This window comes from Sphaeramia orbicularis, unplaced genomic scaffold (assembly GCF_902148855.1).
Source record: "Sphaeramia orbicularis unplaced genomic scaffold, fSphaOr1.1, whole genome shotgun sequence".
Lineage (NCBI taxonomy): Eukaryota > Metazoa > Chordata > Actinopteri > Kurtiformes > Apogonidae > Sphaeramia > Sphaeramia orbicularis.
In genome coordinates, this window is record NW_021941741.1 from 597,795 (window position 1) to 617,636 (window position 19,842).

The following is a 19,842-nucleotide window of genomic DNA, read 5'->3' on the forward strand; positions in this document are numbered from 1 at the left end:
AGTGTCTGCGTCCTGGTCTGGGGGGACATTCTGACCAGGTCTAACCTCAGCCACGTCCACAACAGTCTGACTAGGGATGCAAATGATCGATTAATTCATTAATCATTAGTTGGTTGACGTTATCGATCAATTAACGATTAAGTGATAAGCAGCGATTTTCCTGAGAACCTGAATTTCTTTTTCAATACGATACTATAAGAAAAAAACTAAATATAGTTTCTATACTTCATGATAAAAACATGTCATATTCCTTAATGATTGATTTATTGATCCATTGGATACAGTCAGTGTTTTCTGTGGAATTCATCTGTCGATGTGGCGGTGTGATGGGGGGGTGCACACCTCGTTGGGGGGGGGGGGGGGGGGGGGGGACTCGCACCGCACACATGCCTGCGTCCCTTTCCGTCCTCCTCCTAATACCATGGGGGTACAGGTGGTGCAGTCTGTGCCCCCGCAGAAGTGAAAGTGAAACTTTTCACTCATTATTTCTCTTTTCCTTCTGAAGCTTCACAAATGCATTCCATCCCTGAGTCCTGAAGCAGGAGCCTGGAGGATGTTTGAACTTCTGTCTCACCGACCGTGGACTAGACCAACCTCCAGGAACACGCTCCCATACCGACCCCACATTTGGGTGTGTTTATTCGGGGGTGCACCGCTCCCACACACAGACGGTCGGCCTGTGTTTGGTCCTCCATGTCCATACAGACATTCTAACTCATCACCACCATGATCTGGTTTAATGACCACCTATCCCAGCTGTAGCGTCGCAGCGTGGACACACCGTCAGCCTTCAGACAGGTGTGGACAGGTGGACAAGGACAATTAACCCACAATGAATAATTCAATCAAGCAAATTCTTATCGACAATTAATCATTAGTCGATTAATTGTTTACATCCCTAATTCTGACCGAGTCTAAAGTCGAGGTAAACCTTCATGAATGTAAATACAGACGGTTAAAAACATGGGTTAGGGTATGATGAGCCAGTATGACTCACATCATTTATTGGAAATTCTGAGGTCCAGGCGTACAGCCTAAAGCAGGGCTGTCAAACTCATTTTAGTTCAGGGGCCACATCCTTCTAATATGATCTGAAGTGGGTCAGACCAGTAAATGAATAACATAATAATATATGAATAATGCCAACTTCAAACATTTTAATGTGTTTTATAGTGAAAAAATAAAATTATATTATGGAAATGTTTACATCTGTAAACTGTCCTTTTAAAATGTGAATAACATGAACAACCATGAAAAAATGAAATTTATTAAGAAAAATAAGTGCAATTTTAACTATTAAATATTTTGCCTCTGCTTATCATTTGTAAATGTGCATTACAATTTACAGATCACAATGGATCTGCAAATACACAAAATATTTTAGTAAACGGCAGAATATTAGTAAAATTCCACCTACTTCTCTTAGGACATTTCTAGTTTTTCCATATTTTTTGTGAAAGGCTAGTTTGTAAATTTACACATTTTCATGGAATTACACTTTTTTTTTTACACCAAAACAGAGCAAAAAATTGGAATTGTCATTATTTGTAGGTTTTTATGATAGTATTTTACTGATCTGACCCACTTGAAAGTAAAGTAGGGCTTTATATGGGCTCTACGTGTAAAAGGATTGACTGTAAATATCTTGAGTGTAATTTTTGCATTTCACAAATTCATCCCACGGGCCAGATTGGACCCTTTGGCGGGCCAGATTTGGCCCCTGGGCCGTATGTTTGACACCTGTGGCCTAAAGGGTCTCTCCCAGGGGCCCACGTGGACCCTCCAGGTCTAATAATGAGCTGACTGTACAGATGGTGGACTTGGATCGTGGTCTACTCACCACATGTCTTGGTTGGCTGGGTGATGACACCACCACACTGTTACAGATGGTCAGAGCCAGGAAGAAGTCTGTGATGTAGGTGAGTTCCAGAGTGGACGGAGCCCCAGAGGAAGCATCAGCCAGAGACAGGACAGGAGAACAGAGCCAGCCCAGTTTACGGACCAGCTCTGGGTCTGGAACCACGTCCTTAGCCTGAACACAAACACACACACAAACACACACACCATGTTTACTGTGAATACACACCAGGAGGGAACTATGGGATGTCTGTCAGCTCCTAGACCTGCACTGTGAAAAAAAAACAAAAACATAAAAAAACAGTATTATTCCAGCAGCAGGGGCGCCAAAAAAATACTGTAAAATAACGGAAAATAACCATCTCATAAAAATATGGTAATTTTCCATAATTCAAATACAGTTTTTTGCCCTAACTTCACATGAGATTTTGCTTTTTTTTTTTTTTTTTTTTTTACTTTTTAATGTTTAATAAAGAATATTTACGTGTATTAAAAAAATCCAATTCCCTATAAATTTATATATAAATAATTTTCAGTGAGACTCAGTTGTCCAATCCACTGATAAAAACTGTATTTGGACAGTTTATCAGTGCTTATACATGTTATACATTCACAAAAATACATTTATTCAACATGTTTGTTGTGAAACCTCCTGTAATTACACAAGATATTTGTCAATTAACAAACAAGTCTGGTTCAACTGACAGAACTAATACTTCTGTTGCCGTTAACTGTCAGTAATTTTTTTTTTGTTTTTTGTTTTTTGTTTTTTGTTTTTTTTACAGTATTAAACTATAAATTGACAGTTTAATCTCATAAATAGAAAAGAAATATTTTTGAAATTACGAAGCATTTGCAAATGTATTTTAACTGTATTTTTCTGTGAAAAAAGATAAAATTTCTTTTAAAATTTTTTACATTTTTTTAGTTATTCAGTTACAGTTTTTTCCTGTTCTTTTCCATTTGACATGTAAAATCACAGTCTGTTTTTGTCATTTCATTGATATTTTCCTGTATCTTAAAAATACAGGAAAAATGTGTCAAATAAACAGTGAAAATTCTGTTAAATTACAGATTTATTTTTACAGTGTGGTGTGATGGTGTCCGCTAAATCAGCAGCTGCATCAAGCAAAAAAAAAAAAAAATCTATCTGAAAATGAAACTTATATTTAACAGTGACTTGGATGAAAGTGCATGTGACAGAGCTGAGCCTTGGAGAAGTGGACTTAAAGTCCACAGTGGAGCAGAAGACTGACTTTAACTTAATGCTAACCTTCAAGCAACTCTGACGCTTCTCATTAAATGAGCTACATGTAGCATTTGTACTTTCAGTTATTCAAAATAATAATTATACATAATAATAATGATAATTATCATTAGAGCGTAAAATTATTCTGACACTGTTAGTTTTGTAAACACACAATACAGTTTCAGTTAGTTATGGTTTTTTCTTTTAATTATAGTTTTTTATTTATTTCAATTAACAAAACTGTTTTTACAATTCTAGTTTTCGTCATTTCGTTAGTTTTCGTTAATGATAACCTTGTGTGTGTGTGTGTGTGTGTGTGTGTGTATTAGACCATGCTGCTGCAGGTGGACGTCCACTGGTGGACACTGTGCGTGGACAGTGGATCGTCCTCGTCCTCGGACTCGGCCGTTAACGTGTTCAGAGACACTGAACTGCGGTTACAGCTCAGAGAACGACAGCTCAGAGACTTTCTGCTGCAGCCGGACCGAAGAGTGACGGAGCGACCTGCAGCGTCGTCCTTCTGCTGGTACATCTGCAGCCGACGAGCTGAAGCACAAACCAAAGACTGGGATTGGACACGAGCAGGAGAGACAGACGGGACCATCTGTTCATGTGGTCCTGGTGGGTTTGTCCTGTTCATGTGGTCCTGGTGGTTTAGTCCTGTTCATGTGGTCCTGGTGGTTTAGTCCTGTTCATGTGGTCCTGGTGGTTTAGTCCTGTTCATGTGGTCCTGGTGGGTTTGTCCTGTTCATGTGGTCCTGGTGGTTTAGTCCTGTTCATGTGGTCCTGGTGGTTTAGTCCTGTTCATGTGGTCCTGGTGGTTTAGTCCTGTTCATGTGGCCCTGGTGGTTTAGTCCTGTTCATGTGGTCCTGGTGGTTTAGTCCTGTTCATGTGGTCCTGGTGGTTTAGTCCTGTTCATGTGGTCCTGGTGGTTTAGTCCTGTTCATGTGGTCCTGGTGGTTTAGTCCTGTTCATGTGGTCCTGGTGGTTTAGTCCTGTTCATGTGGTCCTGGTGGTTTAGTCCTGTTCATGTGGTCCTGGTGGGTTTGTCCTGTTCATGTGGTCCTGGTGGTTTAGTCCTGTTCATGTGGTCCTGGTGGTTTAGTCCTGTTCATGTGGTCCTGGTGGTTTAGTCCTGTTCATGTGGTCCTGGTGGTTTAGTCCTGTTCATGTGGCCCTGGTGGTTTAGTCCTGTTCATGTGGTCCTGGTGGTTTAGTCCTGTTCATGTGGTCCTGGTGGTTTAGTCCTGTTCATGTGGTCCTGGTGGTTTAGTCCTGTTCATGTGGTCCTGGTGGTTTAGTCCTGTTCATGTGGTCCTGGTGGTTTAGTCCTGTTCATGTGGTCCTGGTGGTTTAGTCCTGTTCATGTGGTCCTGGTGGTTTAGTCCTGTTCATGTGATCCTGGTGGGTTTGTCCTGTTCATGTGGTCCTGGTGGTTTAGTCCTGTTCATGGGGCCCTGGTGGTTTAGTCCTGTTCATGTGGTCGTGGTGGTTTAGTCCTGTTCATGTGATCCTGGTGGGTTTGTCCTGTTCATGTGGTCCTGGTGGTTTAGTCCTGTTCATGTGATCCTGGTGGGTTTGTCCTGTTCATGTGGTCGTGGTGGTTTAGTCCTGTTCATGTGGTCCTGGTGGTTTAGTCCTGTCCATGTGGTCCTGGTGGTTTAGTCCTGTTCATGTGGTCCTGGTGGTTTAGTCCTGTTCATGTGATCCTGGTGGGTTTGTCCTGTTCATGTGGTCGTGGTGGTTTAGTCCTGTTCATGTGATCCTGGTGGGTTTGTCCTGTTCATGTGGTCCTGGTGGTTTAGTCCTGTTCATGTGATCCTGGTGGTTTAGTCCTGTTCATGTGGTCCTGGTGGTTTAGTCCTGTTCATGTGATCCTGGTGGGTTTGTCCTGTTCATGTGGTCCTGGTGGTTTAGTCCTGTTCATGTGGCCCTGGTGGTTTAGTCCTGTTCATGTGGTCGTGGTGGTTTAGTCCTGTTCATGTGATCCTGGTGGGTTTGTCCTGTTCATGTGGTCCTGGTGGTTTAGTCCTGTTCATGTGATCCTGGTGGGTTTGTCCTGTTCATGTGGTCGTGGTGGTTTAGTCCTGTTCATGTGGTCCTGGTGGTTTAGTCCTGTTCATGTGGTCCTGGTGGTTTAGTCCTGTTCATGTGGTCCTGGTGGTTTAGTCCTGTTCATGTGATCCTGGTGGGTTTGTCCTGTTCATGTGGTCCTGGTGGTTTAGTCCTGTTCATGTGGTCCTGGTGGTTTAGTCCTGTTCATGTGGTCCTGGTGGTTTAGTCCTGTTCATGTGGTCCTGGTGGTTTAGTCCTGTTCATGTGGTCTAGTCCTGTTCATGTGGTCCTGGTGGTTTAGTCCTGTTCGTGTGATCCTGGTGGGTTTGTCCTGTTCATGTGGTCCTGGTGGTTTAGTCCTGTTCATGTGGTCCTGGTGGTTTAGTCCTGTTCATGTGATCCTGGTGGGTTTGTCCTGTTCATGTGGTCCTGGTGGTTTAGTCCTGTTCATGTGGTCATGTTAAAGGTGGACGTTTGGGTCTGTAAGGGTCTTCAAGGGTCTTTAAGGGTCTGTAAGGGTCTTTAAGGGTCTGTAAGGGTCTTTAAGGGTCTTTAAGGGTCTGTAAGGGTCTTTAAGGGTCTTTAAGGGTCTGTAAGGGTCTTCAAGGGTCTTCAAGGGTCTTTAAGGGTCTTTAAGGGTCTGTAAGGGTCTTCAAGGGTCTTCAAGGGTCTTTAAGGGTCTTTAAGGGTCTGTAAGGGTCTTCAAGGGTCTTCAAGGGTCTTTAAGGGTCTTTAAGGGTCTGTAAGGGTCTTCAAGGGTCTTCAAGGGTCTTTAAGGGTCTTTAAGGGTGTCAGGTGAACCCACCGTTGTCCTCATGTGGATATTCCACTCCGTAGATGCTGCAGCGGCGGAACACCATCTGGTTCTCGGTCAGGGTTCCAGTCTTATCAGAGAACAGGTACTGGACCTGCCCCAGGTCCTCTGTAATGTTCAGGGCCCGACACTGGATCCTGGAGTCGGTCTGCTGGTGGAACAGGTCCAGGTCCTGGTGGATGAAGTAGATCTGACCCAGTTTGACGATCTCAATGGACACGTAGAGAGAGATGGGAATGAGGACCTGAGGGACAGAGGACAGTCAGCCGCAGTGTTTATGGAAAACAAACAAACAAACTGAATCAAAAACATTATCCCTTGCCTCCCCTTCGGGGGGGGGGGGGGGGGGTGTAATAATAATGGATTCGATTTCTACAGTGCTCCTTTCCATTATTGATCTCTTCTTTATTGATCGCTGGCGTTCAAGTCCACCCACTAGCGGAACAAGTCAGTACTGGGCCGGGGGCGGGGCAAATGACCGGGCCCTTTAAACCCATTAAAGCTTGTGATTACATCACTTTACAACATACACATGCCCACAACAGCGGGCCTTACAAGCGGTACGACATTTTTGACACATTGCATATTACAGCTGTATTTAAAACGTTTTTCTTGCATCCCTCTAGACTTAGGTTCTTATAAAACTTTTGAAATTCTCTCTTTTAAAATCGTATGTGAAAATCCAATCTGCTGTACACTCATTTATAGACCTCCCCATCTTAACACCAGGTTCCTCATTGAATTTTCTGAATTACTGTCCTGCCTTGTGTTCAAATTTGATAAAGCTATTATGGTCGGTGATTTTAACGTCCATATTGACAAGCCCAACTCTTTTGCCACTAAATTTCTAAACATGTGTAAATCCTTTAACCTTGTCTCTGGCCCTACACACAACCGCCAACACACTCTTGATTTAGTCTTTACCTCACATATTTCACCGAACTCACTCAATAAGTTTGACTTCATTTCTGATCACAAATGTATCACTTTGGACGCACCCCTGGTAACAACTAGAACAGCTCAGAAACAATCCATTCTCACATCTTCAACAGTCAGTCTGCAGCTACCTTCTCCAACCACTTCTCTAAAATACAAACCGTCCTCCGAAATTTTCAAATATTAACGAACAGGTCAGCTGGTTCAACAGTGTATGTTCATCTGCACTTGACATTGCTGCCCCCTACATCTGAAGAACTACACCGGCAGTCAACAGAACACCCTGGATTAATGACAATAGCAGACGGCAAAGACGGGAATACAGGAAAGTGGAGCGCAGTTGGAAAAAATCCAAACTTCAACTCCATTATTTACATATGAAGGAATCACTACTGAAACTGAATCAGTCCATTAAAGATGCAAGAAGTCATTATTTCTCTGACCTGATAAATAAAAATAAACACAACCCAAGGTTCCTTTTTAGCACCAGTAATCAACTAGTTAATCCCACTCCCCCCCGACCCCCATCTCATCTCCCAGTGACTGTGAACACTTCTTAGCAGTTTTCATTGGTAAGATCACTACTTTGAGATCAAACTTCCCCTTGGCTGCTTGACCTTCCTCTCCACCAACTCACCCAGACCTAATGTCTGAACCCTAACCCTAACTCCAGGGACCTTCCAGAGCCTCTCCACCACTGGAGCCCATATGCCCATGTCCCACCTAAATTCATCAGATCCATCTTCCTGGTCCTAGGCCCTAGTATACTCTCCATAATCAGCCACTCTCTCATTTCCGGCTCCGTCCCTGATTATTTTAAAATTGCCAGTGTCCCACCCCTTCTCAAAAACCCCACCCTTGATCCAACCCCACCACAGAACTACAGACCAATCTCCAAATTACCTTTCATATCCAAAATCCTAGAAAAAATGGTTGCTGATCAACTTCTCCATTTAGCTGAAGGTAATAAAATATTTGACAAATTTCAGTCTGGTTTCCGTCACAAACATAGCACTGAGACCACACTACTTAAAGTAACAAACGACATCCTGATGCACGCAGACAACGGTGAACGTTCCATTCTCATGTTACTCGACCTAACAGCAGCCTTCCACACCACTGACCATGCCATCCTCTGACAGACTCCAGAACTGGGCTGGTACCACTGGTACAGCACTGAACTGGTTCCACTCATACTGAACAGACACTTCAACATTCAGATCAACAGCCACGTATCCTCCTCTGCTCCCCTCCTGTGTGGAGTGCCTCAAGGCTCAGTACTCGGCCCTGTCCTGTTCTCCCTGTACATGCTACCCCTTGGTCAACTGCTCAGCCAGTTCCATGACATATCCTATCAGTGTTATGCCGATGACATCCAAATCTACTTCTCCGCAAAAATCAACAGCCTTAATCAACTCTCCCCCCTCCATGACTGTTTAGCTAACACTAAAGACTGGATGTCCCACAGTTACCTTCATCTAAACCCGAGTAAAACAGAAATTCTCATAATGGGAGCTAGGGCTGCTCGATTATAGAAAAAAAAATAATCACGATTATTTTAGCAATAACTGAAATCACGATTATTAAAAACGATTATTTGTTAACCTTAAAGTTGTTTATGTTTTTCTTGCAAAACAGATATACTCTTTAAGATATACTCTTTTGAATATAAATAAAGCTTTTAACCATTAAAACAAAGTATGTTCACTTTTGTACGAAACAAAAAAAATCTTTGAATGCAAATAAGTGTACTGTAAATTCCAGTATGTTTCCTTTTGTAAACAAATAGTGCACTGGAATTAAACTGCTCTAGACTTGCCATAGAACTGGAGCGATAAAAAAAAAACCACATAAAGTGCAAATTATAAATTCAAGTATGTTCAGTGTAGTATGAAACAGCAAATTCAGTGGCGTGCCGTGAGGTTTCAGTTGCAGCGTAAAGAGATTCGGAGACTGAAGATTGCATTGCGGACGAAGTTATAGACGGAGGTTTTTTTTTGTGTTTTAGTTTTTCGTAAGATTATGATAAAGGTGGCGGTGGTTAAACTTTAGATGGTTAAAAAGGTTTGCTGTGTTACCGGTCGGTGCGGACACAACTACGAAACACTTTTTGCACGTAATGGGTTTTTGCTCTTCATCAAACCCAAAGTGATTCCATACAATTGAATTTGACTTCCCTTTTTTGTTTACCAAGCACTTCTGCTGTGATTCTCCTGCTATTTTTCCAGACCGCTAGGTACAACTTTCCTCTTGGGGTGGACCTGCCGGCTAGCAGGCAGCTGTAGCTTAGAGGGGGGCGGGGCAGAGCAGCTCATGGTAGCTTGCGTGCGCGTGAATTAAACAACTCAAAATTAATAATCGTTTTTTCTCGATTACATAATTTTTGTAATCGTTGCGTGTAATAATCGAAATCGTAATTGAATTTCGGTTAATTGCACAGCCCTAATGGGAGCAGACCCCTTCTCCACTTCAGTTGAACAGTTTACTGGTTCCTCCACTCCAACATCACACCCACTGTTCAAAACCTTGGTATCCTCTTTCACCAACATCTGTCTTTCAAACACCAGGTCACTAAGCTCATCCAGTCCTGTTTCCTCCAACTCAGAAATATTGCCAAAATCAGACACATCCTCTCCCCTTCTGACCTCCAGCTCCTCATCCACACCTTCATTTTCTCCCGTCTAGACTACTGACACTCACTCTTCACCTCCTCAGACAGTCCTCCCTTCATCGTCTACAGTTATTTCCAAATTCAGCCTCCAGGTTGTGAACACGCACCAGTCGTCGGTCCCACATCACTCCAGTACTCACATCCCTACACTGGCTTCCAATAAAATTCCGCATCCACTCCAAAATACTCCTAATTACTTTTAAAGCCCTGCACAACCTCGCCCCCAGTTCCATTTCTGACCTCCTAGTTCCCTACTCACCATCACAACCACTCCGTTCATCAAACCTTCACCTCCAATCCATCCCCCGCTCCAACTTCTCAACAAAAGGTGACCGTGCTTTTGCAGTTCTGGCCCCACCCCTCTGGAATAGTCTTCCCCATTACATCAGATCATCAGATTCTATAGACACCTTCAAGCGACTCTTAAAAACTCACTTTCATAAACAAGCATTTCATTAAATCTCTTCTGTTTACGCCCCAGTGAATTCATGTTACTGACTTGACTTCTTCCCTGGAGTCTCTGTGCTTTATCACCTCACAGGTTTTCCCAGGATCATCACAGGTTTTCCCTGGATCATCTCTGGACCTACTGCTGTGGTCCTGCCTCTCTCCACCTTCATCATCATCACTCCATATAGTTATGATAGCGTTTATTATACTGTTCCATAGATGTTCTAGTTCAGTTGTCTGTGAATTAGCTGCGTCCATGCATCTCCCCCTACCTCCCCCCTCTCCCCCAGTCTCTCTCTATCGTTCTCTCTTTTCTCCTCCTTTACTCTCTCTCTTTAACCCCAACTGGTCAAGGCAGACGTCCATCCTTCAGGAGTCTGGGTCTGCTCCAGGTTTCTGCTGTTAAAGGTAGTTTTTCCTTCCACTGTCACCAGTCATAAGTGTTTGCTCCTGGAGGATTCTGTTGGGTTTCTGTAAATTGGCTTAAAATTTGATTTGATCTATCTTTCTTTTATATGACTCACTTTGTAACATATTGTTTTAAGAAGTGCTATATAAATAAAGCTTTACTTACTTACTTACTTACTTACACACCGGTCAAAGAATTTAATAGTAAGAGTTCAGCACCACGGACAGCAACCGTGTTCAGTACCACGGACAGCAGCCGTGCCATTTTGACATCAATCAGACGGACACAAAGTCCAACAAACCAAGAGAACAACAAAAAACATAAGGCTTCCTGGCCCCTAACACAAACTCAAAGCAGTTCAGCCCCAATGACAGCGACCACATCAACCTGACACCCACTTTAACAAACCACTTCAGCTACTTGAGAGCACAGTAGGCTACTGAATCAATAGTTAGAATGTTTTGTAAAGTTGGCAGGGCGGCCCACAAGTTCATGTACAGTCAGAAATTTAATAAAAAGTATTCGACCTCCTCACCGCTATTTAAAGGGCACATGGCGAGCCTTGCGCTTGGCGAACTCGTCCACGATGTGCCGTATCTCCATGTTCCTGGCTCGCTCATTTTCAGTGGACAAAATTGCTAGTCTACTCAGTGTCTCCTGTCCCATCGTGCTCCTCAAGTGGTTTTTAATTAGCTTTAATTTTGAGAATGAGCGCTTAGAGGTTGCAGCGGTTACTGGGAGGGTCAAAAATAAAAGGAGGGCCGTGCAAACCTGGCTGAATGTTGTTGTCACTGCTGGGTGGCTGACAATAAGCAGTTCTGCCAAATCCACCACAGATTTTTGTTTTGTAATCTGGTCCCTGAAGCAGGCTCTAAAAGAAAGCAGCTGGGCAGGGAAGGTAGGGCCGCTGTCCCGGCTGTAGTGGTCACTGCTCCGCTGGGCAGCTTGGACTAGCTCATCATCCTGTGCTTGCTGCAGTGTGTGGGGCTGAATGACCTCAAACAAGCCGCAGTCTCATTTAAGCTGACCAGTCTTTGGGACAGTTGCTGGATGATTATATCAGACAGGCATTGAAAACGTTCACCCGAAAGTTGCTCTCTGCGTCAGTGAGGCGTCCGTCTTCAGAAAAGTTCATCAAAGTGACGCTTAACTTTTGTGGCCCTCGTTGCCTCAGACTGCATTTGACTTCCCCATTTAATATCTACACAGCAAATTTGTGGAGTAAAATAATCTGGAGTTCGGTAGAAAAAGAGTGAAAGAGTTAAATTTCTGGAGTTCATTCTGTAAGTTTAACTCCAGCTTGTGTCTTTGATGGTGTCATTTTTCGGGGTACATTTACCAGGTGTTGAGGAGCGTGACTGAACACCAGAATGGGTGTTGATTTGTGAACAGAGAACAGAGCAGACCAGTGTGTTCATGGAGGTCATATGAGGCGTCGTATCAGCACCATTTGACTTCTGAAACAGGCAGTTTATTAGACTGGAAGGAACTGTTCTGTCAGCTCTGTCACTATCACAATGTGGATATTTCTGTTCGGACCAACTTGCTAACCAGCTGCTAAAATTAGCTCTTGCTTCAAACTTAGAACATCAGACATGCTAATTTTAGCTCAACGGCTTCTTGCATTGGAGTCTGAGGGAATTCATACAAGAGTTGAGAGCAAAGCTATTGAACAAACAGTAAGTGTCCTGGTGCACTCCTGCGCTGCCACAGAGCCCTCCCTCAGACTCATGATCAACTTCACCTGCAGCACCTGTCACACCTGGAGCGGATCTGCAGGAGGAGCCCCTGGAAGCCCCTCCTCTGGAGCGGATCTGCAGGAGGAGCCCCTGGAAGCCCCTCCTCTGGAGCGGATCTGCAGGAGGAGCCCCTGGAAGCCCCTCCTCTGGAGCGGATCTGCAGGAGGAGCCCATAGAAGCCCCTCCTCTGGAGCGGATCTGCAGGAGGAGCCCCTAGAAGCGCCTCCTCTGGAGCGGATCTGCAGGAGGAGCCCCTGGAAGCCCCTCCTCTGGAGCGGATCTGCAGGAGGAGCCCCTGGAAGCCCCTCCTCTGGAGCGGATCTGCAGGAGGAGCCCATAGAAGCCCCTCCTCTGGAGCGGATCTGCAGGAGGAGCCCCTGGAAGCCCCTCCTCTGGAGCGGATCTGCAGGAGGAGCCCATAGAAGCCCCTCCTCTGGAGCGGATCTGCAGGAGGAGCCCCTAGAAGCGCCTCCTCTGGAGCGGATCTGCAGGAGGAGCCCCTGGAAGCCCCTCCTCTGGAGCGGATCTGCAGGAGGAGCCCCTGGAAGCCCCTCCTCTGGAGCGGATCTGCAGGAGGAGCCCATAGAAGCCCCTCCTCTGGAGCGGATCTGCAGGAGGAGCCCCTGGAAGCCCCTCCTCTGGAGCGGATCTGCAGGAGGAGCCCCTGGAAGCCCCTCCTCTGGAGCGGATCTGCAGGAGGAGCCCTGGAAGCCCCTCCTCTGGAGCGGATCTGCAGGAGGAGCCCCTGGAAGCGCCTCCTCTGGAGCGGATCTGCAGGAGGAGCCCCTGGAAGCGCCTCCTCTGGAGCGGATCTGCAGGAGGAGCCCATAGAAGCCCCTCCTGTGGGGCGGATCTGCAGGAGGAGCCCCTGGAAGCCCCTCCTGTGGGGCGGATCTGCAGGAGGAGCCCATAGAAGCCCCTCCTCTGGAGCGGATCTGCAGGAGGAGCCCCTGGAAGCGCCTCCTCTGGAGCGGATCTGCAGGAGGAGCCCCTGGAAGCCCCTCCTCTGGAGCGGATCTGCAGGAGGAGCCCCTGGAAGCCCCTCCTCTGCTCTGGTCCAGTTCCAGATCATTGCTGCTGCTGTCACTGCTTCATGCCTCTGTAGACGTTCATCCCATTTCAGTTCAGAGCCAGAACCCGGACACATGGAAAGCACTTCATGCAAGAGCACTTTATAAGCATCTATATAACATGTGTTTGAACACACTTTAAAAAAAAACACTAGTCATTGTATGGTGTTTTTTGAGAGTTTCAGAGTTCACATAAAATGAATTCCAGGTGAGTGTTGTGTTTTATTCTACATGAGATTAGTTTTTATAACTCTCAGAAGAGTTAAATTTTAACTCCTGAAAAGAGTTTAAAGATCAACTCTCTGCAAAGAGTTACTTTAACTCTGCTCTAGAGTGTTTTCAACGGTCTCACATGTACACTTAAATCGTGTTGATTTTAACTCACATGGAGTTTATTCCAAAGACCAGAATTTGCTGTGTAGAGCAAGAGTGGCAGACTTAGCCTCATCCAACTGCCCCTATACTCCATTAAACACTGATGAAGTTTTGCAGTAGAGTAGATGCTTTGAGAATATCCGCGTCCTTTGCTTGCAAAAACTGTGAGGCAGCATTTCTACATTGCAGAGTCTTGGTTTGCCTGTTGACCAAAAAAATAAAGGAAAATTTGCTTGTGGCATTCTTGAGCGCGCTGGCTTCAGCAGGCTCCTCTTTTGTCAGTGGTGAGGGATATTTGGACAAGGGCTTTCAGAATGTCTCCATATGTGTGCCTTAACGCAAAAAGCACATCATGTCAAGAAGACCAACGAGTGGGACATCGGCGTTTTAATGGGACATGTCTGCTCTCTGGCGTCATAAACTCACTGAGGAGCGCCCATCCTTTCATACTGTGGCCGAAAAAGTTGAAAAGCATCTCTGCAGTGTCATAGAACTGCTTCACTCCAGGAATATTTTTTCCAGTCACTGAGAGCCAAACTGAGCTGATGGGCAGTGCAATGAACAGAAGGGGCCAGGGGCTCCTCCTCTGTTCTTCTGGCCTGTACGCCTGAATGAATACACACCGCTCATATTTGCGGCTCCATCATGACCCTGTCCGCAGCATTTGGACTCATCTATTTGGTTTTTCTCTATAGAGCCCAGGATTTTGTTTTCAAGTTCAGACGCTCATGAACCCGCAGTCGCCTCAAAACCCAAAAAACACTTCATTGATCTGTAGATCTGTTGCAATATTCATGTCCTTCTTAACGACAGTTCCATAACGGTAAACCCGGCTCAGCTGGTCTATCTCTGACACATCTGCTGTTGTGTCCGTGATGATGGAATAAAATGGGGCGTGGTTTATTTCATCAGTTCTGTTTTCACATGTTGAGATAATATGTAAATAATCTGGTCCTGAATCTGGTGACTTAGATCTTTCACTCACCCTCCGGGTCTGTTGATTAGCTCTTTCAAAACAGGCTGGTAGCGAGCTAATAATTCCATTATTGACAGAAAGTTGCCGGCATTTCCCTGACCTAGAATCTCCCTCTGCCCCTGAATGCCAGGTTACATGAAGCCAGAGTGAGAGTTCCATTTCCAATGCGCTCCAAGACCTGTCTCCAAAACACAGACGCATCACCTACATTCCTCTCCATTTCAGCGTCTATTGTGCCATTGAGCTTACACTGCTCCTAGACAATGCACCAACATGGATTTGAGTTAGATTCATGCTTCTCAATTTTGGTGGAAAGATCTTTCCAGTCTTTTATTCCATTAACCCATGCATTGTTGTGGTAGGGCACATTTCGGTTGGCAAAAAGCCAACAAGGCTCACAGTAACAGCAGTCTAATTATGGGGAATAGCACATCCAACTGTGGGCAATTTTCATCCCAACTTTAGTAGTAGATGTGTAAAAACTTTCAGAAAAACACTGATTGTCTTTCTAAGTGGGAAATGGACGTTTAGGTCTGCATGAGCCCACATTAAGGATATACCGTATCTTTTAATGTTGGCATCCTGGATGTCATCCATAAAGCACGAGGAGGTCACGGATGACGAGTTGAAAAGGTTGAAAATGACCTGAAATCACAGGGGACATTATATGTAATGTTCTCTATGTCTATGAACACAACACCAAATGAGAGATTATTTGGTTGACAGCAGTCCAGTGAGAGCAAGTGTCTACGCAAACACAACGTATACCTAGGTCGTCACACAAAACAGGTCTTCAGCTGTTTGTTTTTTTTATCACTTGTTTTTCTCTTATTTTAAAGGGTATTTAAGTGTATTTAAAAAAAAATCACCACCATGATTTTGGATAATAACTGTGGTGATAAATATATTTTAGCTGCAACAAGTTCTTTAACCCAAACTGATGTAGTGAGTCACTTCTAGTTTCTTAAACAACCATCAGTTTGATAGAGAGCATAAAGATTGGACTGTGCTTCAAAGGGAAAAGGACATGTGGTCTGATGAGTCCAGACTGACCCTGAGAGGTGGATGAAGTGATTACCCATCATGCCTAGTGGCTACAGTACAAGTCTGTGGGGACAGTGTTAAAATCTGGGGTGGATTCAGTTGGTCAGGTCTAGGCTCACATGTGTCCAAATATTAGGTCAACTGAACCTGAATAAACTGAATGACTAAATCTGAAAAAAAAAAAAAAAAAATGGTGGCATCCTGGATGTTTTCAGCAAAATTGGCCCAATCTGTCGGAAAACATTCCAGAGAAGGGTTTTCATTATCTACGGACCGCATCTCACCCGAAGCATGAGGCGGAGACCTGCTGCTTCCATTTTCAGTGTCTGACAGGACTAACACTACCCTTTACAGCGTGGGTGAGGAGGGGGTCTGCTGGTCAAGCACCAGGACCAGGACCGGGTCTTCCCGGAGCAGATAGCACCTGTCCTAACATCACTGCTGTACGGCCAAGAGACAAATAAGGGAATATAAGCTCGGCGGTGGGACAACTACGTTAACAACCATAGAAACAGTTTACAAGTAACTCACGGTTACATGACGTTTTTTAAATCCGATTTATTTTTCCAGAAGAAATTATTTCAGAACTAAAGTATTTTTTCTTCTGTTTCCATGGAAATGTTAAACCTGAACAAAGGTTTACATGAGGTATTAATGAGGTAGATCAGTGAGCAGAAGGGTTTGTGCTGCAGTGCTCACATTGCCTTGTTCTGGCAGCCCTTCTGTTAGCTTAGCTTAGCCCTTCTGTTAGCTTAGCTTAGCCCTTCTGTTAGCTTAGCTTACCATAGTCACTGCATTTCCATGGTCACATGTAGCCAGTTTTTTAAAGGTGATTTGTCGTCTTTTGTCAGTGATTTTGTCAAATCCAATTCTCCCAAATTATTTCTTCAGATCTGCGACTTACTGCACTCATACAATCTGTGGACTGTTGTGTTGACGGAAGTTGGAAAATCTTTTTGTTGAAGGGATGCATGTGCTAAATTAGCTTTGCTTTAGCGTTTTAGCTTTGCATTAGTTTTTATTTCCCAGATTTTCTTCCTGCAGTAAGTCACATGACCATGATCTGAGCCTCAGTTTGTGATCATATTGACCCCAGCGGACTAAAGGAATGATTAGGAGAACTGAACTGACCCAAATCACTCCTAAAATACTACAAACCACCTCTAAAAGCCTGGCTACGTCTGAGCAGAGGAATGAAGCCGTTATGCTAAGCTAGGCTAAGCTAAGCTAACGTTAGGGCTGCAGTTCAAACTGTTTGTCCCACTTGTGGAACTCATTAGTTCAGGACAAATGAATGAATCCAAAGCCAGTGTTGAACTGTTCCTTCAGGGTTTTCCAGGCTGGTAGATCCCATCAGAATATTCCACTGGAACGCTTTGGGAAGACTAGACTGCAGTGCAGATTCTTCCACCAGCGCAGAATGTGTGCGTCATCGCCACAGGACAAGACACTGAGCATGTGCAGAATGGAAGGAATAAAGTCCAAACGGAATAAAGGCTTTACATGTCCAGGAAGAATTTAGACCGCAGTTAAAAGAGGATTAAACCAGTGACTTTAATCAGGTTTAAATTTAATCTGAACTTTTCTTTTTAACTGGAATAAGGTGTTTACATGGACATCTGAAATAGGATCCAACCTGTAATCAGATTAAACCAGGAAGAAAAGTTGTCATGGAAACGCATGGACTGTCAGGGACTGTTAGAATTGTACCTGAATAATTGCCTTCCTGATGGTGTTACCAGTATTGGCGGGCTTGAATTAGTGCTAGCAGTTGCTAGTTCATTTCCAGGAGGACTCAGACGGACAAAAAAGCTGTCCAGCTTCGGTAACTTTGCTTTCTCTTGCTCCCTCTTTTCCTTTTCTTTGGGTTTTGTCGCTCCACTTCTGTGTTTATATGCACTGCCACTCATGATGACAGAGCCGTATGCTTACTCTCAGTTGAAAAGTGGTTGATGATAACAGTGGAACACGGCTGTTGATGGTGATTTTACCCAAAATGCATTTGGAGACAATATCAGCGATGTATTTTTAAATTTGCACATTCTAAAGTTAATTGCGAGAGTGAATCTAAGCCAGCCATGGAACACACACGTATGCAATGTTTTGAATTAACCTAAAAGACTTATGGCAGTCTTCTAACCTTTTTATTAACCATGGCTCAACTAGACTGGGCCAACTACAGAACCACAAACACTTACTGGTTCCATTTTCCTGTGACCCGCACCCACTGAACTATGGCGGGAAGAACTGAGTGTAAGTAAATTCATTCCTTTTAAGGGACGGGGTTGGAGTCCGCCCCTCTGTACCGGGCCCCCCCCAAGACCCGGGCCAGAGGACCACCACCCCCCCAGCCCCCCCTCAAGCCCCGCCCCTGAGTCCACCTGTATCTGCCCTGGGGTGGACTGACAGAGGCCCAACGGCCCCTCCCCTCACCCAACACAGGGTCGTACAGAACACACCAGGAAGTGTGTGTGTGTGTTGGACGGTGGACGTGAATGGACACAGAGCTGGTCCAGCCTCTGTTTGTCCGCCTCATATGGACTCACCTGAACGCACCACAGTTTAAAGAACGACACAGATACAAGGGACACATCCAGGAACATGTCAGACAATAAAAAGAGAGGAAAGAGGAGGAGAAGTGGAAAAAAAGGGTTCCAGACAAAGAGGATGATGTCTATGTGTGGAAGTAAAGCTGGATGACAGAAGCATGTACAGCAGGGCTGTCAAACATGAGGCCCGGGGCCCAAATGTGTCCCACCACAGGTTCCAGTCTGACCCCTGGGATGAATTTCCAAAGTGTATAAATTCTACAGTCCAGGCTGTGGAACTCATGTTAGTGTGGGTTCCACATCCAGACCAATCTGATCTACAGTCCAATAATAACAGCAGAAGAATCCACACAAAAGAACGACTGCAGATTTACTACTGGGTTTGATGGAAAAAATTATATTAAACTATGTCTGTAAATAATACAAACTTCAAATTTTACTATGTTTTAATGCAAAAAATCACATTAAATTGTGAAACTCTTTCCATTTCCAAACTCTCCTGTACCAATAAAATGTGACTAACCTGAACAAATGTGTCCAACCTGAAATGTCTGGATTAAATTCAGTCCAGTTTGAACTCTTTTCTTCCTGTTCCTCAGTGTTTAGTGTCTTTGGAGATCTGATCCAGAATGCACATGGACTAATGAGAAGTGGACGAAGAAGACTGAGAAAATTGTACTAAATTTTCTTAGTTTTTTTTTATTTCAATTTCAGTTATTTCAGGTTATTCACTTTTTTTTTTGGATAGTTTATAAAAGTAAGTATTTTCATAATTTAATGGGGGTTTTTTTTTGCACTAAAACAAAGACACAAATTGTCAGTTGTCATTATTTCTGGGTTCTTCTGTTCTTATTTTCCTGGTTGAGTCCACTGCAGATCAGATCAGACTGAATGTGGAACCTGAAGGAACAGGAGTTTAGAACCCTGGAGTACAGTGAAGGTCTGACCTGAAGGACGATGATCATGGTCCAGAAGACGTAGAATCCAGCCAGAGCCGGAGACGTGTCTGCATCCACCTGGAACATGGGGTTAGGGTGGTGTTTCAGCCACAGACCATGTCCTGAAACACACACACACACACACACAAACCCCAAGGTTATTATCGTTAACAAAAACTAACAAAATGACCAAAACTAGAATTGTAAAAACATTTTCATTAACTGAAATAAATAAAAACTACAATTAAAAGAAAAGCTGCAGTCACACACTCTTGTACCTGTGCTTGGTACCCACCTACAGCTGCAGTCACACACTCTTGTACCTGTGCTTGGTACCCACCTACAGCTGCAGTCACACACTCTTGTACCTGTGCTTGGTACCCACCTACAGCTGCAGTCACACACTCTTGTACCTGTGCTTGGTACCCACCTACAGCTGCAGTCACACACTCTTGTACCTGTGCTTGGTACCCACCTACAGCTGCAGTCACACACTCTTGTACCTGTGCTTGGTACCCACCTACAGCTGCAGTCACACACTCTTGTACCTGTGCTTGGTACCCACCTACAGCTGCAGTCAGACACATTAGTACCAGCAGCAGAACACACCACAGCACATCTGTGTTCAGTCGACGCTCCAGTCGACTGCGTTTGTATCTGGGACCGCTGTTGTTCATCATGGCTTTAGTTTCATGACCTGAGACACACG

At 44.5% G+C, this 19,842-nt stretch overlaps 1 protein-coding gene across 1 annotated transcript in view; it reads right to left on the reverse strand.

Annotated features, from left to right (window-relative positions):
* Positions 1 to 19,842, reverse strand: part of atp10d (ATPase phospholipid transporting 10D) — a 70,827-nt gene that overhangs the window by 19,079 nt on the left and 31,906 nt on the right. Inside the window, exons 7-11 of the mRNA XM_030130780.1 lie at positions 19,699 to 19,830; positions 19,143 to 19,255; positions 5,968 to 6,220; positions 3,438 to 3,652; positions 1,841 to 2,032 (exon numbers count right to left, since the gene is read on the reverse strand). Of these exons, the coding sequence (XP_029986640.1) occupies positions 1,841 to 2,032; positions 3,438 to 3,652; positions 5,968 to 6,220; positions 19,143 to 19,255; positions 19,699 to 19,830 (905 nt within the window). The remainder of the gene's footprint in view (positions 1 to 1,840; positions 2,033 to 3,437; positions 3,653 to 5,967; positions 6,221 to 19,142; positions 19,256 to 19,698; positions 19,831 to 19,842) is intronic.